The sequence below is a fragment of the Pogona vitticeps genome, chromosome 2 (genome assembly GCF_051106095.1).
Source record: "Pogona vitticeps strain Pit_001003342236 chromosome 2, PviZW2.1, whole genome shotgun sequence".
NCBI lineage: Eukaryota > Metazoa > Chordata > Lepidosauria > Squamata > Agamidae > Pogona > Pogona vitticeps.
In genome coordinates, this window is record NC_135784.1 from 205,043,381 (window position 1) to 205,065,677 (window position 22,297).

A 22,297-nucleotide genomic window follows, 5' to 3' on the forward strand; every position below is an offset into this window, starting at 1 on the left:
GGATGTAATTTGATGACACTATAACCACCATGGCCCCATTCTATATAATTATGGGATATGTCATTTGATAAGGTGCTTAGTATTTACTCCTCTAGTGCTGTAGTTAAAAGGAACATACTGGAACTTTCTACAAGGAATTCTAAGTATTCCCAAACTACAATTCTCATGGTTCTATAGTCTGTAGCCATGGCAATTAAAACTGTTGAATTGTTGTAACAGTGTAGTGTAGATACTTTCTAAAGATGCTTCCAAGCAGAGGGTTCCAAGCACTACCAATATAAAGATATTAGCCAAATGTCTGTTGCTTAGCATAATAAAGCAATACTCATTTAGTAAGTCAACTCTTTCGGTTCTGTTGATTCACATGGGGCTACTCAACTGCAGTTTAACTATATTAAGTAATTCACAGTTAAGAGTAGACCCATTTAAATCAATGGAGTATAGAGTTGACTCATGAAATCTTCACTGATTCAATGAGCCTAATTTAGTGCAATTTACTACACCAACCAACAGGATTTTGGCCAATATGTAGCTGTTCTGCCTTTTTCTCTTCAAGAAATTTTGTGTGGAAAGAAAAATAATAGAAAACACAGTGGGAAAACATCAGAAGATTACAAATGGAAGATGACACTATCTGAATTTTTGCTATGAAGAATTCTATGAATGAGCTATCCTGTTTCCCCGAAAATAAGACCTAACCTGAAAATAAGCCTTAGCATGATTTTTCTGGATGCTTGTAATATCACCCCTACCCCAAAAATAAGCCCCGATTAAGTGACACCCCGCCCTCCACCATTGTGCAGCAACCAGAAGATGACATGACTGTGTTTGAATAAATGTAGATTGTTGTACATGAAAAAGTAAATAAATAAAAACATTCCCTGAAAATAAGACCTACTGCATTTTTGGAGGAAAAATTAATATAAGACCCTGTCTTATTTTCAGGGAAACATGGTAGGGTAATTCCCTGGGAAGTCTTGCCTGGAAGGACCCCTAATCTTGACACACATTCCTGCCCATTACAAAGGCAAGAGTATTGACTAGATGTGGCCAAAAATTTGGACGGTACTTTTTCAGTAGGATTTTGGATGCTGGCCTCCTAGAAGAAGTTTCTCTATACAGCCTAGTCATGGAGACTAACCTTTAGCAGCATGTGTGCATGTGCGCACCCACTATAACGCTCTCAGTCTCTGATATGTTAGATTTTAGCAATGCAGGCCTCTTTAATTATTAATGTCAAAGAGCACTCAAAAATACAACTCCCCATGTGTGGTAGCAAAGAGGAGATATTTTCTTCCGCATTCTACCACCTCAGCCTGTGTTACATACAGAATACCTCTAACCAGAAATAGAGTTAATTGTTGTATGGCTCAGTAGTTTAGGTCTCTGGCTGCGGAGTCAGAGGTTGGGAGTTTGATTCCCCACTGTGCCTCCTTGAGAGGGGCTGGACTCGATGAACCATAGGGTCCCATTCAACACTGCAGTTCTAAGATGATGATGATTAAACTACACTGCTAGAATTCAAAGCTTTGGAAATGTAGACTGAATAGCAACACTACCAACAACTAAGAACTTTTATTCGGAAGGATTTTAATAAGACATCTTTGTGCTCACATGCTAAGAAGAACTGATAATTTTATGTCGCTGTTCTTCAAACCAAGTGGTAGTCACCGCATGGCTTCCATATTATCGAGAGAACAACAGACCTGTCTTAGCTGAATAGCTTGCCCATACTCACTAGGAACACCACAGGAGGCCCTCCAATGAGAGCCATTGCAGTTGACAGCTTGCGCTTGTTCCCACCGCTGTAGGTGCCGGCACATTTTTCTGCGTATTTGACAAGGCCGAGTTTACGAACAGCCCACTCACCAACCTATCGGAAGGAAAGGCAAACATAAAAAAATATGCACAATTTCCACAAAATGCTCCTTGCCGTGTTTATGATTCTTATTCCTCTCAGGCTAATTTTTATTCTTCTGTTACCTGCTTCAGGTCATGGGATTCTGTATTCTGACACACAACCCTACCTCCACTACCCTGTTTTCTTCAGATGAACAGATCCTACCAACAAAAGGATGAACTGGAAGCAAGTAGATGCAAATTCAGAGTACTGTAAACAGGTACAATTGTATACCTGACAATTATCCTCAAAATCCTACAGTACTATATAGGTTGCTGATTATTTACTATTTCATCTAGAAGCTAATTCAGACAGATGGTACCCTTTTCCAAGTCTTCAATTGTTTTCATTCTATCTACCTGTTTAAGATCTCTTTGTGTGGATTCAAGATTTTGTCTAATTACCATCTGACTCTTTGAAAATTCTATGTAAGAATGCTCCCAAAGAATGAAATAACTTTCTTCTTTTAGGTATTTTGATTTGAAGAGATGTCATTTGGGGCCCACTTTAAAGCCTTTTTAAAATATAAAAATGGAAGCAATTTTAATGTGTAACATTACTGATGCAAGGCCACCTCAAGCATATAGTGAAGTGACATATAAATGTTTAAAGAGAATAAACACTGTAAATATACTGTCCTGTATCATCACCCCTGTGAAGTTTGCAGGTAAATCAGGTGGCCCCTTCCTCCTGCTTCTATAAGTTTACCTTGTGGACTTCCTTCTCAGGAACCCCTCTTAAGAGTGCAAAAAATTCCAGGTGTTCCCTTCCTGTCAGCAGCTCATTAATGGCATCAAATTGTGGACAGTATCCCATGTTCCGGTGGACATCTTGGATGTTAGATAAAATACTGCAAAGAGGGAAAAAATTATTTCTTAAAGGGTTGTCAGTGTTCCAGCAAAGTATGCAGGGTGGATCACACTGTACCATCTTTTTTTTTTTTTTTTTGGAAGCAATAGATGCCAACACAAAACATACCTGCATGAACAAGCCTAGGTTATAATTTTGAAAGCAGGCATCAATTGAAGCATCAATCACTGGAAATTCTCTCTGTCCCATCCTTTGAATTTTCCAGATTTCACCCTCTGGCTCTGGCCAAGCTCACTTTTTAACCTACACAACTATGGCTTTAATAAAATGGAAAACTCGTATTTCTCAATAGGCTAAATTGTGCAAAGAGTAAGTAGTAAATCCTGCCAAGGATATATATATCCCTGACCATGCTATTACCTTTCAAAGAGCTGATCCTAAAACTGAGGGGCAGAATTTGCTGAGTTTGACTAACATGTACACTATTCTGTATGTACATATATGATCAGAAAATTACGCATTCTCCTTATAAGCATTCTGTTTATTACTGTATGCTTTTCTGATCATATTTATATTAGATGTCAAATATTATCTTTTAAGAATAGTTTAATTTCTCTTCTTGAGTACAGCCTGATTGGCTATGAAGCAATAAAGTATCCAAATTGTACACAGTCAGAAAAGCAAAGCAAAGGAAGAAAAGCTTTTTGTAGACAAAGCCTGTTTTTTCCATACCTGTTTCCTTTTAGAAAAGCATCTCCTCCTGTCACATCTGAGTCTCCCGTAAGCATCTTAAAAGTAGAGGATTTTCCAGCACCATTCACTCCCAGGAGCCCAAAGCACTACAGAATATTAGAAGACTGGGTCAGCCCCTGCATATCTCTTCTTTTCCTCCCGTTGCCCTCTTATTTATTATTTATTTATTATGTATTTATTTTATTTATTTATTTTATTTATATCCCGCCTATCTGGTCGGGTCAGGACCACTCTAGGCGGCTAACAACATAAATAATACAATAGAATTGATATATAAAACAATTATTAAATAATAAGACATTATACAAGGTGGGAGGAACAATAAGAGGGGAAAAAAGGTGTCAAGGGGCGTCAGGGATTATCTGATGGGAAGGCCTGCCGAAACAGCCATGTTTTTAATTGATTCTTAAAGATACCCAGCGAGGGGGCCACGCGAATCTCAGGAGGTAAGTTGTTCCAGAGGCGAGGAGCCACCGCCGAGAAGGCCCGATTTCTTGTCTTTTCCTTCCGGGCCTCCCTCGGCGTTAGGCTCCTCAGCCTCACCCCCTGGCTGACACGAGTGACACGGGTAGATCTTGGTGGGAGTAGGCGTTCCGCCAAGTATCGAGGCCCTAAACCGTTTAGGGCTTTATACGAAAGCATCATCACTTTGAAGTCGATGCGGAAATGGATGGGCAGCCAGTGCAGTGTGGCCAGAGTGAGTGAGATATGTTGGATTTTTTTCATTCCACTAAGTAATCTGGCCGCCGCGTTCTGCACCACCTGTAGTTTCCTCTCCCAGTCCTTTTAGTTTTGCATCACATTATTTCGCACTGGCTAAAGTTCAGGATGAACCCTTGCATTTGTGTCTCATGACTGTTGGCACAACAGGCTCAGGGAGGCCTGAAGGCCTTTCTCTAGGAGACTGAGCAGCAAACACTGGGATTGCTTAGATCAAATCTTGGCTCTGCCATAAAACTACTAGGTCAGGTTCTCACTTGGCCGCAGTTTCCCCTGTACAAAACATGGGATAATATGAGTGCATCTGACACATAAGCAAGAATGAGGAATCTAAACTCTGTGTGCCTGAGGTCCTGTGAACAGGTTCTCCATCTTGCCCTGAACGTCTGTAAGAAGCACCCCTTCCCTAAAGCATTGGCTTACAGAGCTTCATGTAGGGATCCAATGATGTCAGGGGATGTGGCAATGCCGCCAATGTCATCCAAGCCACAGAGGGCTGTAAATGTGGGAATCTACCTTCCTCCACCATTGAAAGATAGCTCTCCACCTGCATTTGTAAAGGCTTGAAGGACACATGAATGAAGTACAGTGGTGCCCTGCTTGACGACGATAATCCATTCCATTAAAATCGCTGTTAAGCGATATTGTCGTCAAGCGAAAGAAAAAACCCATTGAAATGCAATGAAAACTGATTCAATGCATTCCAATGGTCGTTGTCTTCTGGAAATAGGTCCGGAAAACAGCAGGTGGCCATTTTGAAACCTGATGATCAGCTGTTTTTGATTGTCGTAATGTGAAGAATCGTTTTGCGATCGCAAAAAACTCATCGTGAAGCAGGGTAATCGTCAAGTGGGGCACCACTGTACCTGAAAGCTACCCAGACCACACTAAATAAGCGCACATAGAAAGACTTGAGAGCTTTACCTCTCCAGGCGGAATTCCGACACAGATTCTATCCACAGCAGGCTTTTGTTTCCTTTGGTATATCTGGAAAGAGAAACAGAAATGTGCTGATAGTTAACAGCTAAGTTAACATATTTTGCCTGTTCGCTTTGTTCCTATGCAAAACAGGTCAGCAGCCAAAATGGTCTCTCTGAATTTCCACACTTCTCAGACAACGTCCAAGATTTCTGTCATGTCTGTAAATTCAACTGTGATTCCCTCGTCTATATATTATAAGTCCCTTTCAGAAGAACTGCTCCCATGCCGATTCAGTCCGCTAAACAGAAAAGCCCCAGCCAGGTAGCCTGCAAGATGGTTTGTCCCACACCCTAGCACAGTGGTTCTTAACCTTGGGTTAGTCAGGTGTTTTCGAACTGCAACTCCCAGAAACCCCAGCCAGCACAGCTGGTGGTGAAGGCTTCTGGGAGCTGCAGTCCAAAAACACCTGAGTAACCCAAGGTTAAGAACCACTGCCCTAGCATCTGTTTCCCAGATGGCAGCAGCCAGCCAGCTCCTGCACTTGCTTCGTTATTTCAGACATTCATCCAGTGAAGGAGGGACAGCAGCTGCATTAGGTAGACCGCTCCCCATGCGTTAGTGGCAGCATGCTTTGGAATCAGATCCTTGCTAACATGGATCATGGCGAAGAACAAAAAGTCAAGTTCCTGTACACGCTCTGCCCCGCAGACACGCTCCTCCTCTCACCTTGGTCAATTCCTTGATTTCTAAGATGTCGCTTTGCCCACCACCACTAAGTATCCTTTGCCTTTCCCTGTTCACATCTTCATCCTCTTCAATCACAGGTGGGAGTTTTGCATTGACAGGCCTTTGGAAAATGGGGGAAAACAGCATATTACATGGAAGAAGGTCTGAACATCAAGATATATCAAACAGAAAGACAGATGAACAAATTTCAATTCAGAGATGGGACAAACATACCATTTTTGTTAATTTACAATGGTGGAAACTATGTTCCCTGTTCAGGGCCAACACACCCTAAAGATTAACGTACAATTTATTCAGAATTAAAAAAAATTACTCTTGATTATAAAATACAAAGTGGGAGGCCAACAGTTATCTGCACAACACAAAGAACACCTGTCATGATTTTGTGGCCAGATGCCGTTCCCTCGATGGGCTTTGTGGCAAACTCAACTTTGCCTGCACACAGGGCGTGAAATGGCCCATTGATGGAGGTGTCACATTAACAAATGATTATCTGTGAGATTAAAAGGCAGCCTTTAGTGATGAAGAGGGATGCAGGAGGAGACAAATGCATGGAGATCTGGAGGAAGGAGCAAGAGGAGATGAAAAGGATGGCAACTACTAAGATTGGCGCCGTGGCCAGTTCTAGAAAAATGATGGACATCTATTAAAACGATATGAAAAATGTAGAGTGGGTTTCAGACACTGTATTGCTCCCTTCTTTCCCCCTCTTCTTTGAAGGAGAAGGGGAAAGGGGGAGATGGCAGTGGGAACTGCTTTTCATTAGTTTTTTCTTTCCCAATGAAGAGCTTCACCACTCAGCCCATCCTCAAAATCTCCTCCTGTCCTTTCCAGGTCCATTGCTATGGATGTTTCTCTTACCTGGGTTTGATAAAGAACCTGTACTGGATGAGCACGGTGATGAGGAAGAAGACCACCCCTTCCACGGCCATGGCAAAAAGGTTCCGTCCCACCAATTTCCAGGAAAGAGGGGAGACAAAGCGGTTCTCGCCTGATAGGGGAGAGCAGAGGCACTCATTCCACATCCAGAAACCACCAGAAAGATCTTCAGTCACAATATTGCATACAAATAGCTATTGCTGTTAACAGACTACAGTGGTGCCTCGTTTAACGAGTGCCCCGCTTAACGATGAATTCGCATAGCGATGGCAAAAAAGCAATTTCTTTTGCCATCGCTTTGCGATGTTGCCTATGGGGAAAAATCGCTTTGCGATGTTTTCCCCATGGGCCCCATTTTCCCCCAGCTGAGTGGCGGGAGCCTCCAAAGGACCGCTCCCGCTGCTCAGCTGGGGGAAAATGCCGGTGGTAGCCTGGGAAGGACCCTTCCGAAGGGTCGTTCCAAGGCCACCGCCGGGATTCCCCTTCGGAGGGGGCATTTTCCCCTAGCTGAGCTGGAGCCCCGCTGCTCAGCTGGGGGAAAATGTCGGCGGTAGCCTCGGAAGGACCCTTCCGAAGGGTCCTTCCGAGGCCACCGCCGGGATTCCCCTTCGGATGCCTAAAAGGCATCCGGACCCCCGCCGCCGCCGCCGCTTGGATCCGCCCCGCGGCCGGCTACCCCCGCCATGGTCGGACTCTCAGGAGTCCGACCATGGATGGGGTAGCCGGCCGCAACGCGGATCCAAGCCGCGGCGGCAGGGGTCCGGATGCCTATCAGGCATCCGGGGCTAGGATCTGCCCCCCGGCCGGTTCCCCTTCCATGGTCGGACTCTCAGGAGTCCGGCCATGAATGGGGTAACCGGCCGGGAGGCGGATCTAAGCCCCACCGCCACCGCCGCCGCTTGGATCCGGCCCCCGGCCGGTTCCCCTTGCATGGTCGGATCCGACCGTGCAAGGGGAACCGGCCGGGGGCCGGATCCAAGCGGCGGCGGCAGCGGTAGGAGCTTGGATTCTCCCCCCGGCCGGTTACCCCATCCATGGCTGGACTCCAGAGAGTCCGACCATGGAAGGGAAAGCCGGCCGGGGGGAGAATCCAAGCAGCGGCGGCGGCGGTAGGAGCTTGGATCCGGCCCCCCGCCGGTTCCCCTTGCATGGTCAGATCAGACCAAGCAAGGGGAACCGGCCGGGGGCCGGATCAAAGCCCCTACCGCAGCCGCCGCTTGGATTTGCCCCCCGGCCAGTTCCCCTTGCATGGTCAGATCAGACCAAGCAAGAGGAACCGGCCGGGGGCCGGATCCAAGCGGCGGCGGTGGCGGTAGGAGCTTGGATTCTCCCCCCGGCCGGTTACCCCATCCATGGCTGGACTCCAGAGAGTCCGACCATGGAAGGGAAAGCCGGCCGGGGGGAGAATCCAAGCAGCGGCGGCGGCGGTAGGAGCTTGGATCCGGCTGGGGGGCGGATCTAAGCTCCTACCGCCGCCACCGCTGCTTGGATACGGCCCCCGGCCGGTTCCCCTTGCTTGGTCAGATCAGACCAAGCAAGGGGAACCGGCCGGGGGCCGGATCCAAGCCGCGGGGAGAGGGTGGGGGGATCCGGATGGATCCCACCACCCTCCCCCCGCGGCCTGAGGAGGGTGGGAGGCATAGCCGGACTCCTCGCCAGGCACCGCGGCTCCGATCTGATCTGAGCCGCGGTGCCTGGCGAGGAGTCCGGCCATGCCTCCCACCCTTCTCAAGCCGCAGGAGGTGGGGGGGTGGGAGGCATGGCCGGACTCCTCGGCAGGCACCGCGGCTCCGATCTGATCTGAGCCGCGGTGCCTGGCGAGGAGTCCGGCCATGCCTCCCCCTTCTCAAGCCGCAGGAGGTGGGGGGGGTGGGAGGCATGGCCGGACTCCTTGGCAGGCACCGCGGCTCAGATCGGATCGGAGCCGCGGTGCCTGGCGAGGAGTCCGGCCATGCCTCCCACCCTTCTCAAGCCACAGGAGGTGGGGGGGTGGGAGGCATGGCCGGACTCCTCGGCAGGCACCGCGGCTCCGATCTGATCTGAGCCGCGATGCCTGGCGAGGAGTCCGGCCATGCCTCCCACCCTTCTCAAGCCGCAGGAGGTGGGGGGGTGGGAGGCATGGCCGGACTCCTCGGCAAGCACCGCGGCTCCGATCTGATCTGAGCCGCGGTGCCTGGCGAGGAGTCCGGCCATGCCTCCCACCCTTCTCAAGCCGCAGGAGGTGGGGGGGTGGGAGGCATGGCCGGACTCCTCAGCAGGCACCGCGGCTCCGATCTGATCTGAGCCGCGGTGCCTGCCAAGGAGTCCGGCCATGCCTTCCACCCCCACCCCCACCTCCTGTGGCTTGAGAAGGGTGGGAGGCATGGCCGACTGTGCTTGCAGCACCGGGCACCTCTTCCGCTGCTGCAAGCACAGTCAGGGCAGCCCTTTGGGAGAAGCCAGGTGGTGGGGGAGAAGGCAGGAGCCGATGCCGTCTTCCCCCCCTCCCCCGAGGCTTCTCCCAAAGGGCTGCGCCCGATAATGGGGGAGAAAACCGGATAATCCGTTCCTATTGGAATGGATTATCCGGTTTTCAATGCATCTCTATGGGAAAACACGTTTCACTTAACGATGTTTTCCCATAGCGATGCTTTTTTTGGAACCAATTAACCTCGCTATGCGAGGCACCACTGTATACTGTTTTCTCATACACAGCTAATGTAGAGAGACATAATTTAGCAGTCAACCTAATCACTAGCAACCCCTAACAGAGGTATCTGAATGTTCCAAAAGGTGCTAAAGATTCAGGGCTCCTTCATACATTACACAGGACAAAATGTAGTTTGCCGCACAAGGTGTGTTGTGTCTGTGAGCTGGTGTAGGGGTTGGGGTGGCCAACTAAGGTGCAGGAGTCCTGAATGCAAGCCATCACTCTGTTTGGGCCATCACTCTGTTTGGGCCAGCCACAGACTATTCTGTCTCACAGGATTGTTGCCAGGACAAACTGAAAAGGAGGAGATCTGCGTAGGCCACCGCAGCAAAAGTAGCGTAAGACTTGTAAGAGAGAAATAAATAACCCAAATCCTGCCTGCCTCATGAGCGCATGTGGATGATGCGTGTGTTTGCAAATGTACTTTCTTCACACTTCACAGTGGTTAGAGATTCAGTGAAAACATCTGAGATGAGCAACATAAAGCTGTTGTGTGTGAACTGGCTCTCTTTTAAAGCTTGTACACTTTATAGCTGCAAAGGTAAACAGCTACAGGGACTGTGTGGGCACTGCTTGCTGTGAATTCTCAAAAGCAAAACTGGTATCAGAACACGATTTGCAGTGTGAGAAAGTAGAGAACTCTAATTCTTCTCTCCTCCCTTCAACCAGTAAACCCTGAATAAAGTATGCAAAACAGTAGTTTGAATACGCATAAAGAAAACGTAAGCATGCAAATTAGCTCTACTTGCACGATGTTTATAGGTTGCAAAATCCAGGTCTTTTCATGAATAATGTGGATTTCCTAAGTGCAAAATTCTCACTGCCTCAGCACAGAATGAACCCTGTGCATCCTGTCCACAGTCCCAGACTCCTCCTCCTGCTACCGTACTATTAGAGACCCCTGTGGAAGCAACAGTTCGCTTACCAAATCTTTCCAAGGCATCAGCCATCGCTTGATTTTTCACCATGTCAATCAGGCCACGGCCCAGACAGAAGTGAGGAAAGATAAGAAACACGGACTTGAGGGTATCGTTGATGTCGTTCAGTTTCTAAGGACACAAAAGCAGCAGCAATCAAATGCCTGAAAACTGACAAAGAAGAACAGATGCCAAAAAGGCAGGAAACCCTGCAAACATATCCTGAAATAGTCAAATGAGAACTTTGGAAAGCCACTTTTGGGGCACTATCAAAAAAGCATCACAGGAGTGCATCTGCACAGTGAAAGCTAGTTTATTTATGGTGTCTCTTCTTAAAAGATTGTCTGAGCCCGGCACGGCGACACAGGCCTTTCCCACATTCTTTTTTTGGGACTACTGTGATGTGCAGGCTGCCTTTGTTGTTGTTGTTTCGACTTGCGTACCACCTCATAGTACAAGAGTGATCTCTGGATGGTTTATAAGTTACTTATGGAAGGAACACTTTGCCCCCGTCCCCACCCCGCAAACTGGTACTCGTTTTACCGACCTTGAAAGGCTGAGTCAGTCTTGAGCTGGCTCCCCAAATCCATTGAGACTGACCTCAGGCTGTGAGCAGAGGCTGACCGCAGCACTGCAGTTTAACCACTGGACCACAGGGCCCTTCTGAAATTGTTTGGAAACTTCAGTGGGTTCAAAACACTGCTTCCCAATGATGTAGACTGTAGCTGGTTCCAGGTAGCATCCGAATTCCCCCCCCCTTTTTTTTTGCAACAATCTCAGCAGCTACTTGTTCCTCAGCACCATTCAAAGCGTTTTTGACCTATAAAGCCCAACAGGGCTTTGGTCCAGGCTATCTAAAGGACCACTTTCTCATAGGAGCCTGCTGCAGCATCTGAAATCTTTGGCAAGCTCTATGGGTGCATGCGTCCCACAACCATCACAGGCACATTTGGTGAGGGGGCGAGAGAAAGACTTCTCAAAGGTCCCTCCCAGGTTAGAGAACAGACTTCGAACAGAGACTAGGTTCCCCCCCCCCCCTTTTACCCCCAGCAGGTAAAAAGGGTAGGTGTATTGTACCAAGCTTTTGGCAACTGCCTGGCTACGGAGGAAGCGGCTTTCAATATGGCATGTACATCTTAAAACTTTTCCTTTCTTCAGTAATGTGTTTTTACTTTGCTTTTAGCTTTGTTTCTATTTTAATATGGCAATCCATTTAATTGTGTTTCCATAGTATAACTTACTGCATTTAAATTTTTTTTAACCTTTCAGTCGTGTCTTAAGGGCTACTATTGAGAAAAATGTGGGATATTCAATATGTATGTAAATAAAATATTTTTTTAAAATTTATTTTTCTAAGTTCTGAGGTAGATATGCACACTCTTGGAAATGATTTTGGAAATCTTAAACAAGATTTTAAAATCAAGCACTTATCATATTTTACTTTGAAGAAGATTGCTTTTAGTTTATAAGTTGGCTTAGCACTGTTGGAGTAGTAAGGCAGAACTGGAAGCACCTTCCACAGTGTTCAGCCCAAAGGTATTTTTCCATTAAATTCTGCAACATGATTCTGCATGCTTAAAACAAATTCTGTCTCTTGATAGCCCTTTATGTGATGATCAGCAGGAAACTACATTAATAGCCTCACACTATTAAACGAAAAAGAAAAAGTCTCCTTTTAAGGCAAATTAATAACATGGCAGATGAACAGGGGCTACTTTTCCAATGCTGCTTTTTTTTTAAAAAGTGCAGATAATTTTCCAAAGAGGCAAAACTGAAGGCTAACATTCAACGTGCTGGTATACACATGTCTCTCAATTCTGCTGTAAAACTGAGCGCTCCAGTCCAGGTTATGCTTGTCCTCACCCAGACTTTCTCTGACTTACACCCATGTAGTCTTGAATTCTGCCTTGCAGGAGCATGGAATGTATCAAATTAGAGTAGAGGATGGTCCACCATTAGACACTTAAGAATTTCTGTTCACCTTTTGTTTGTTTGTTTGATCAGGAGAAGTTACTAGCCCTGCTATATCTGGAAGAATGCAGAAAAACTATCTCCAGGTGACTGACTAAAGGCTTATACAAATGCAAACAGCAGGTAGAGGATGGGATCCCATATTTGGTTGCATTAGTAGGAACATTTCACAAGCAGAATTCCATGTGAGTCCCTGTCCCCGAGCACCACTCCCACCTCTCACTCCTGTGATTTCCCTTATTTTGGGAAATCACTGGAGGAGCAGGATTTAGTCAAAATTGCCTCTCCTGCTTTCATTGGAAAAACCTCACCTCTGCCTGTAAGCAAGAGGAGTCATTCATGCAATGGACGCCTGATGGATAGCCAAGCCTGTATCTACATTGTTCTCAGTACCTATTCCATACATTTTCACCTACTTTCTGCTCCTAGGTTATGCAGATTTTTGTTGCCATTGTTGTCCATCTTTGTTCAGATACTTTGCTTCAATTATACATAACAATTTACAACTTAAATAAATGAAGAAACCCGGGGTGGGGGGGGGAGAGATAAAGCCAGCTTGCCCATCAACTGACCAAAATATGACATTTTGTGTCCTGAAAGCCACAGTTACACTGGGCATGGCTCAACTTCCAGATTAAATTCACATCACATAGGTTCACCTTTTCCCAATGAGTAAATAAATAAAAATCAAGCAGAGCAAAATTGGGAAGGACTATTGTTCATGTTTTGTTTGTTTTTGATGAGAACTCACACTGTTGGCGAACAGTTCCAGGACAAAAGTAGCGACACTTCCGTTGATACCAATGAAGAGGTTCACACTGGTGAGCACCACATATGCTGTACTGGGGATCTTGAACACAAAGGATGCTGGGTACATAAGGGGTGTGATGGACCACCTGGCAAAGAGAAAGGAGTTGGGCCATTAAGGAGCTCGCTCCCTGCACCTCAATGGGTCCTTCTAGCACTCTAGGCAAAAGAGGCCTTCCTTACCCATAGAGCAAGAGGAGGAGAGCCAACACTGGAAGGTTGGTGGAAGACACATAGGATTTCTGTTGGAAGCAGATGAAGATGATGATAACCAAGGTGGCAGGAACGACATAGTTGCACTGTAAGGTTAAGAGGGAAAAGAGGGGAGGTGAGAATAGCTCCAAGCTAAAGAGTATAAATTAATGTTGCATCCCAAAGGCAGAGATTTCTCAACCCTAAATCCAGAAATGTAGAAAACTAAGTTTCCGCAGGTGTATCTGCAATGAGAGAAAGATGGCACAGCAAAGCACCAGTGTCCTCTTTAACTGCTTCCTCGGCACATGGACCTCTGCTCCACGCAAAGAGAGTTTGTTGAATTCCTGAACCACCCTTTCTGTCAAGAGTCTCTACTAGCATTTTCAACAAGCCAGGGCATAACTGCAGACACACGTGACACACTTCAGTTGCACTGCATCTGCTAGAAGCAGCACTGTTTCGGTGGTCGAAAAAGGGTAGGAGGGGAGAAACAGATACAGACTTACCATGTCCCATACAAAGTTAGCCAGCCAGTAAATCACCGGCTTCACGCCACTGATGAACTGCAGGTGCTTGGCCTTGCTGACTCGCTCCTGGATCAAGAAAACCACAAAGCTGGCCGGGACAAAGGACATGGCAAAGATGACGCAGATGGAGACCAAAACATCCACGGAGGTGGTCATCCTGAACAAAGAGAAATGTTATGGAGTGACCAACTGGCTTTAGCCTTGATTGGATGGATGTACATGAATCCATTCACACAACTAGATCTTTCATTTAATTAAAATGTCTAGTTTTCTTCCTCATTGTTGAGAACCAGTGTAGTATATTGCTGGACTGGGACCTGGCTGAGGCAGGTTCAGACCTACACTGAGATATGAAACAGGGTGAATTTGGGACATTCACTGTCAGCCTGACCTAACAGAGTTGTTGTAAGGATAAAAGGGTATAGGGAGGACATCCATGTATGTGACTTGGGAGCAAAGGTGGGATACAAGTGTAACTAATAATGAGTGGCTGGCTGGATAGCTCAGTGGTTAAGGTAAGTTGGGAGTTCAGTTCCTCTCTCTGTGCCTCCTGTGAGTACAGCCAGCCTGTGTGGCTTTAGGTAAGCTACAAAATCCCAGGGCATTCTTAGAGGAAGAAGGAAATGGTAAACCATTTTTGAGTACTCTCCACCTGGAAAACCCTGAAAATAGTCACTGTAAGTCAGAATTAACTTGACAGCACATGATCATCATCATTAGTAATAAATGAATGAAACAACTATCACTGGGGTAAGCCTCAGAAACAGCACCTCTTTGATTTCAAGAATGTCAACTAGTCTTCCCCATATTCCTGGCTCCCTTGCCGCCCGCCCCACCCCTACTATCGCTCCAAGACGTACAAGGCAACTTCGGAGAGCTGTTGCTTGGTGAGGTTGAGTGGATGATTGTAAGCCGTGATGCCGTAGTCTGTAGGATTTTCTCCATCTTGCAGGTTGGCCCGGAGGATGGCATTGTTGATGACATTGAGGAAGGCCCCCACGGCATGCCAGCCCTTGTTGTTGAACCACACCTGAACAAGGAAATGTGACACATGTAAAATCCTGACAGCCCACTATCTGTCTCCTCCAACCCCTGCCCATCCTCTTGGTGTGTGTGTGTGTGTGTGTGTGTGTGTGTGTGTGTGTGTGTGTGTGTGTGTGTGTGTGTGTGTGTGTGTGTGTGTGTGTGTGTGTGTGTGTGTGTGTGTGTGTGTGTGTGTGTGTGTGTGTGTGTGTGTGTGTGTGTGTGTGTGTGTCCACTTAATCAAGCCACTTAAAAGTTTTCTGAACAATATGGCTCTAGCTCTCTGAATGCAGCAACAAGGCGCTACCTTTACGTTATCGTTTGTGTCCATGCCCTTCAGGAAGCTCCCCAGGCTGTTAAGAAATCGTTCTGCAGAACCCCCCTGAAAAAGAAAAATACACATTACAAGTCAAAGTAAGTTTATGTCAGGTCCCTTAAGCTATAACCCTACACTCATTTTCCTGGGAGTGATTTTTCACTCCACTTGGTTGAAACTACCATCTCAGTGGACACGTTGTTTTCTTGTCTACTTCTTCGTTTTATTTTAGGGGAATCCTTCTTCCCCATCCCCCAAGAGACCAGTGTTTTCCTGTCACTCATGTGATGTGAGAGTCAGCCTGGACTCTGAAGGAAATTTCAAAACCAAGTTATGAAATACCTCCCGAATATTGGAACCAGCCCAGTGGGAGGAGATTTCCTCTAGAAAAAGAAGTATCTTTATTATTTACCTTGACTGTTTTGAGGATTTTCTTCACCTGCTTGATGGCATCATTCACTTCTTCATGTCGAGGAAGCATAACGGAGCTGCTGGCTCCCAGGGAAAAGCCACCATACCTAAGAAACCATGACAACAACCACTGTTAAAGCACAGATTGACTTTTGCCTATACGTCTCCCACCATGCTGTAAAAAAGGGTTTGACCTACATGCGTGCAGGTGTGTTTGTGTGTAATTTCAGGCTTGTGTTTCTTGTTTGCTGCCTAGCAAAATGGGATTGCGTTGACAGGCCACACACTCATCTGGCAGGAGGGCAGCCTTTGCTATTCTAAACACCTGCCATCTGAGGCAGATGCCTCCATTTGCCTGAAGGTAGAGCCAGGCTTGCTCCAGGAGTAACGCTGTTCCTAGTTTCACTTGAGCGAGGGATGCTATGCCCCGCTTTCCCAAGGCAGTGTTCCACACATGCCCCTGAGTCACAAGATCTCTCTGTGCTCAGCTCCACGGTGTGACCCCCGTGAATACGGACTCCGAGAACAGCGACTGAACAGGGAGAGTCAAGATGGAAGGAGCTCGAAAGCTTATTGAAAATGTGAATATCACTCTGAGGAAGCAGTAGAGACTGGGATGCACGGGGGGTGAACAAGACTTACAAAAGTTAAAAAAAGAAAGCTGTATTTACCTGAATTCATTCACCCAGATCTTATTCTTCAAACTATGGAGGCAAAAGGAGAGAACAGTGCTTGTTATAGTAGGAAGACCCTCTGCAAGAACCACCCAGTCCCATATTCAGCAAGCACTGTGACAGAACACACTGGAAAATAAGGGTGCTTTTCAATGGCAAAAGTGCTGTCAGGCATCATTTCACACAGCCACAGCATAATGTGTAGTTTACCCCCTAAAGCAGGGGTTCCCTTCCTTGGGTCCCCATATGTTCTTGGACTACATCTCCCAGCAATCCTGGCCAGTACAGCGAGTGGCAAAGGCTTCTGGCAGCTACAGTCCAAGAACATCTTATTTCCCCACGTGCACTCTGGGTGGGCAGAGAGAGAGAGTAGCTCACTTGAGAAGACTGCAATTCCCAGGTATCTTTGGGGAAGATCTGCTTCCAGGAAGCTTTTTCTTTAATTTTTTTAAAATTAATTTTTCAATATATCTACATTCAGTTTGTGCTTGTTAAACATTGTGTTACATGAGTAGCTTATAATTTGTTTTTGTGTCTTGGTGTCTTCTTAGTTGTCCCTTCAAAATTTATACATTTTTAAGCACTTAATCCATTCATGTGTGTATTTTAGTGTACCATGTTGGCTACTATCATAATATTGCTCTCACAGTATACAATGTTCTCAAAATCTTCTAATAAAATACCTAATAAAAGCAATTCTGGTTTCAAATCTATATAATTTTGAGATGATTTAACTGCAACTTTGCATTTTATACCAATAATAACTAAATAGGTTCCTAACACATAAAAGATGCTATCTAAAGCATTTATGCAGATTTTCTTCATATAACGTATTTTTCGCTCCATAAGACGCACCTTTCCATAAGACGCACCAATTTTTTAGGAGAAGAAAACAGGAAAATATAATCTGTTTTCTTCGCTCCATAAGACGCACAGACTTTCCACCCCCCCTGTTTTGTGGGGGAAAACTGCATCTTATGGTGCGAAAAATACGGTAATTGTTTAGCAATTTCTATCTCCACATTTTCTGTCATGTCTATATCAATATCACATCTAAGCTTGAAATAAGGATTTTACCTCATCCTTATTTCAAGCTTCAATTTACCTTAAGAACCACCGTGTTATGCCTTTACCCTGATTAGTGATCCCTTATTTCAGTTTAATCCCTTTTCTAATATATATATAAAATATGTCCCCTTGCAATTCAAGAAGTTAGGTATATACATGTTTTCACCGTTGAAGGCCACCTTTTTTTTCCTTTTCATCTTTCTAAGTAACTCCTTCTCTTGTTTGTCTTTTCCCAATTCTTATTTCTATCTCTCTAAAAATTCTGCAGTCCCTTGTACCATCTGAGATCATTTTAATGCACTTGATCTATCTCCAATAGATCTTCCAAGCTATTTTTAATTAAATCTGCTGGTTCTCTCCCCTTATCTTCCCTTAGCACACCTAATGCTCTCCTTGGCTCCAGGGTTAGAATTAGATCTCCTAAATGTTCTCCTCTGATTTTCTCTAGCCCCTCCTTTGATTGGCATACATTATCCACCACCCTCTCATCTCCTTGTTCATTATTCCCTGTCTCCTGTTGACTACAGCCCTTCCTTAACTGCTCATTGAATAACTTCACCTCTTTGTTGTGGGATCTCACTACTTCAAAAATTGCCTGAAGGATAGATTTTGTTTCATCCCAAAATTTTCCTTGTTGTAGCATTGTGTCCCAGATATTTGTATTCCAAGTGAAAATTGTCCATTTGCTTAAAGTAATCACTCCAATTCCATGAATATTTGCTTCCACTTGAATCCAGTCTCAGATATAAAGGGTTTCCCCTGATTGAAGGCTCAAGGACACTTGCTCACCAAATACAGTGGGGTCTTGACTTGAGAACTTAATCCGTATTGGAAGGCGGTTCTCAAGTCAAAAAGTCTGTAAGTCAAGTCTCCATTGACCTACAGTGCATTGAAAACCGATTAATCCCGTAACAGGCCGTTTTTGTTCCATTTTGGTTTCTTTCTGGTCTGTAAGTCAATTCTCAGTCTGCAAGTCAAACCTAAATTTTGCGGCCAGAGAAGTCTGTAACTCAAAAAGTCTGTAAGTCAAGCCGTCTGTAAGTCAAGGGTCCACTGTAGTTCACTCGATGTTTGTATTCATGGCCTGATGTCTTTTGTAATCCAGCCACAGAGGCAATCCATTCCGGTATTAATTCTGTCCTGGCCTATGCTCTAGTCAAGTTCACCCAGGATACAGTTTAACAATTCCACTTTGGCACGATTAGGCTTTCTAGGGTTAATTTGTCTATACTTCAGTTCATTCCTCAGGAAAAAAAGGAAGTCAAAAGCACCGTAGAGTGCTAAAGGTCATTGCTCTGGGCCTTTTGCCAATGCTGTAGATAACTGTAGCCATAACATAGACAAGTTCAACTCCCAAGAATTGTTTAGCTAATGATGATTTTAAGAGAAAGATTTCTTAAGTTTCTAACACCAAAGTAATACCAAAACTTCCTTCCTTGAAGTATAATTAAATGTCTAATTAATGTCCAATTTATTTTCTTTGCATCTCTTCCCTCTCTCCATATCCACTGCTGCTCTATAAGTAGTGAGGATATGAGGCACTATATCTGTTATAGGAATTGTCTCATCCAGGGATAGTCATAAAGCAGTACACTGATAAAATATATTTCTCACCCAATGATAACAGTGATGTCAATTAGCTGATTTATCGCGTCTCTATTGCTGGCTGCCGACAACTTGCAAGCAAGCTGTTCAGCTGCTTGTTTCTGCCCGCTGGTTGTTTGGAGAGTTTCCCGGATCAAACGGTGGTAATCACCATCCCCCTCGTGATCAACAGGCTTCTCCCCTATTTCACCACCTCTTTAGGGTGGGTTTAACCCCCTGGTCCCAAACAGGTCAGAATTCAGCCCAAGGGACAGAGCTCTGTCCTCCTGCTGCTGTTTCGTCGCTGCGTCAAGTTGGAAGTCCAGAGAACTTTTGATTATAGTCTTGGTTTCAAGACACAATTTAAAGGGAGCACTTCAAGAAGTATGAGGAAGGGGACTTTGAAAATGCTTGAATAATTGCCAAAAAAACCCCAGGTACTATATACTAAAAGAGAGAATGCCCTTTGAATTCTATTATAGTTCTATAAATTTCCTGGGGAAAACGCTGGCACAGGAAAAAAGCCTTATAATGGATACCTGTCATATGACCTGGTTCTTCTGATATTGCCCACCCTTATTGTATGGGCAAGAAGTCTCACTACAGGACCTGTTGTGCCATGGAGAGAACATCAGGGAGTCCAGAGATTATTATTTTCCATCTTAATTTCTTAAAAATCCAACTTCAGCCCTGCAGCTTTAATGCTACACACCTTTACATAATTCCTAGACACTGAAGCAAAGTTAAACCCCACCTAAATTCAAACCTAGGTTGTTAAAGGAGTACTCCCCCACTCAAGCAAGAGTAGCAACAGCAAAATGAGACATACTGGGCATCTAATCCACAAAATACCTTTTCCTAATGATCTCAGTGTAGGTCTTCACCAGATAATCAGAGATGTTGCGGCCCGTCAGGTTCTGCAGGATGTCTGTGGTATTCTGTATTCTCTGTGGCCAATTGGCAGGGGAGGGTAATAGAAAAAAACCCAAGAGGATATTGCTCGTCATAAGGCAATTCAATAATCATAATCTAACATTATGAAGAAACACAAAGCTTTGGTTGAAAGGCTGACAGAATTTTATCAGCTAATTACTGGGAAAAACAAGACATAAAATTGGGAATTGCAGCAAAACACAGTAGCATCTTTGAATAAGCAACTTATTCTGGATGTCCACTAGAAGAATCAGTTCCTGCTAGAGACCCACTGTTTTAACAAGAATTGCAACCTTTTGTTTTGTTCCAGAATAGGAGAAGATCCAGTGTGAAATCAGTGACAAAGTATATGAAGGGGGAAGAACCACCTGCCCTCCAAAAGTTTGTTTATTTACTTATTTATTATTTAAACTATTTTTATCCCCCTTTAAACAGTTGGTTATGTGCTATTGCTTTCAGGCAGGGATAGAAAACAAGTCTCCATTAACTAAGATTTCTTTACAAAATTATCCAATGCGCAGATAATTTCCAAGATTGTTAATGAAAATGCATGCCAATCTTCTGAATAACCCATTATTGGGAGAAAAGCACAAACATCCCTTTGTTTCTCTTTTCAAAGTATACACAAGAATGTGTACAAGATTAAAATGTGAAACACACGCACACTGAGAGAAATGCATCCATAGTAAAAGGACATACAAGAAAAAGTGTGAACTCCCTTGCAGGAAGAGAAAGAAGTCATAAGCAGGCCAAGAATTGTGGTCGGATCCTGCGAATGATCTGAATTCCCTCCCTCCCTCCCCTGGACAAGGGCTGCTATATTTTTAGGCAGTGATACTCCTTCCTTCCCTGACCTCTGCCACCCCCAGCATCCCACAGAAGGAGCTGGGATGTTTTCTCCCACAAAAACTCTCTCTGGGGATGGAAGGGTGCAAATAACTAATAGAAATAAATACATGGACAAATTTTCACATCCCTATTTCTGGCATCCTTCTCACTGACCAGTCTGAGTGCAGCTGATGCGAATTGTGTTCTCTATCGTGTTCAGAATGGTGTTCTGAACTATAGGTTACAGTTTAAAAGTTTCTCTCATTTGCACACATTAAGCATTATTTATTTTATTTTATTTTTTGGACTTATATACCGCCCCATAGCGCTACAAGCACTCTCCGGGCGGTTTACAATTTTTAATTATACAGGCTACACATTGCCCCCCCCCCCAGCAAGCTGGGTACTCATTTTACCGACCTCGGAAGGATGGAAGGCTGAGTCAACCTTGAGCCGGCTACCTGGGATTTGAACCCCAGGTCGTGAGCACAGTTTTAGCTGCAGTACAGCATTTTAACCACTGCACCACGAGGCTCTTATCTCATTCATAAATACAGTATAGATTACACTTCACCTAATCCACCCTTCTAATACTGTTCACCTCTTTATGCATTTCTCTTTAATCTCAATTTGTCTGATTTCAGGAGGTACAAGTGGGCTGGCCTTCTTAACAGGCATTGGCAGAAAGACTCATAGGCTAACTTGTCCCTTTGCTCCCCCCAAAACCCCAAAGCAACCAGAGTTTGCTATACCTGGGGAGGAGGTAGGCCACCAGCTCCTGGGGGACACTCCGGAAGCATTTTCTTGATCTTCTCGCTGCTGCACATGCAGGACGGGGAGGGGTTCTCCATGGTCCAGTTGCCATTTTCCAGTATTTCCCTGGCATCCGGGGACACAGGAGCAGTGGTCCATTCTTCTTCTCCCACAGAACAAGGGCTATCTCTGCACAAAGCAAGAGCCAGAAAGACAGCATCACCAACACTTCAGAAGCCAAAGGAGTCAACTGTAAGTTCCACTGAATCAGTGGGCAAAATTTAGTTGTGACTTAACTACACAAAACAACAGGATTCTAGCCAGTTTTCGAATACAGAATCAGGTTTGGAGCAAAGCTACCATTGAACTAAGGGTTCAGAAGATACAGTGGTGCCTCGCTTTACGATTGCCCCGCATTACAACAAAACCGCATTACGACGATCTTTTTGTGATCGCAATTGTGATCGCAAAACGATGGTCTGAATGGGGTTTTTCCACTTTGCGATGATCAGTTCCCTGCTTCGGGAACCGATTCTTCGCAAAACGACGATTTTCCTCCAGCTGATCGGTGGTTTCAAAATGGCCACCGGGTAAATAAAATGGCTCCCCACTGTGTTTTTGGACGGATTCCTTGCAAGACAGCCACCGAAAATGGCCGGCCTATGGAGGACCTTCGCTGGACGGTGAGTTTCCAGCCCAATGGAACGCAGTGAAGGGGTTTCAATGCGCTTTTTGTTTTCGCATTACGTTTTCGTTCTACAGCGATTTCGCTCAAACGAATTAATGTTGTAATGCGTGGCACCACTGTACCAGGAACTATAAAAGCTCTGTCCCAGAACATCAGCAGTTTCCCTGGCAATGGAGGTTTCAC

General features: G+C 45.2%; 2 protein-coding genes across 7 annotated transcripts in view; one reads left to right on the forward strand and one right to left on the reverse strand.

Moving 5' to 3' along the window:
* LOC110083189 (protein NipSnap homolog 3B) overlaps positions 1-6,757 on the forward strand; it is a 33,071-nt gene extending 26,314 nt beyond the window's left edge. For 2 of the 3 annotated variants that reach the window (XM_020801443.3, XM_020801444.3), the window contains one exon: positions 1,993-2,441. Coding sequence is in view for 1 of the 3 variants with exons in the window: in XM_020801444.3 (XP_020657103.3) it covers positions 1,993-2,054 (62 nt within the window). In the remaining 2 variants the exon portion in view is untranslated. Of the gene's footprint in view, positions 1-1,992; positions 2,442-6,685 lie in introns of those variants that run through there. The other variant, XR_012084243.2, reaches the window with a different exon arrangement.
* The window catches only part of ABCA1 (ATP binding cassette subfamily A member 1), a 125,077-nt gene that overhangs the window by 7,002 nt on the left and 95,778 nt on the right, over positions 1-22,297 (reverse strand). For all 4 annotated transcript variants that reach the window (XM_020801436.3, XM_072991979.2, XM_020801440.3 and 1 more), the window contains 16 exons: positions 21,426-21,615; positions 19,765-19,859; positions 16,258-16,290; positions 15,588-15,693; positions 15,167-15,241; positions 14,697-14,866; positions 13,816-13,993; positions 13,298-13,413; positions 13,059-13,203; positions 10,345-10,468; positions 6,713-6,842; positions 5,831-5,951; positions 5,108-5,170; positions 3,443-3,549; positions 2,609-2,750; positions 1,739-1,873 (listed from right to left, as the gene is read on the reverse strand). In XM_020801436.3, the coding sequence (XP_020657095.3) occupies positions 1,739-1,873; positions 2,609-2,750; positions 3,443-3,549; positions 5,108-5,170; positions 5,831-5,951; positions 6,713-6,842; positions 10,345-10,468; positions 13,059-13,203; positions 13,298-13,413; positions 13,816-13,993; positions 14,697-14,866; positions 15,167-15,241; positions 15,588-15,693; positions 16,258-16,290; positions 19,765-19,859; positions 21,426-21,615 (1,930 nt within the window). The remainder of the gene's footprint in view (positions 1-1,738; positions 1,874-2,608; positions 2,751-3,442; positions 3,550-5,107; positions 5,171-5,830; positions 5,952-6,712; positions 6,843-10,344; positions 10,469-13,058; positions 13,204-13,297; positions 13,414-13,815; positions 13,994-14,696; positions 14,867-15,166; positions 15,242-15,587; positions 15,694-16,257; positions 16,291-19,764; positions 19,860-21,425; positions 21,616-22,297) is intronic.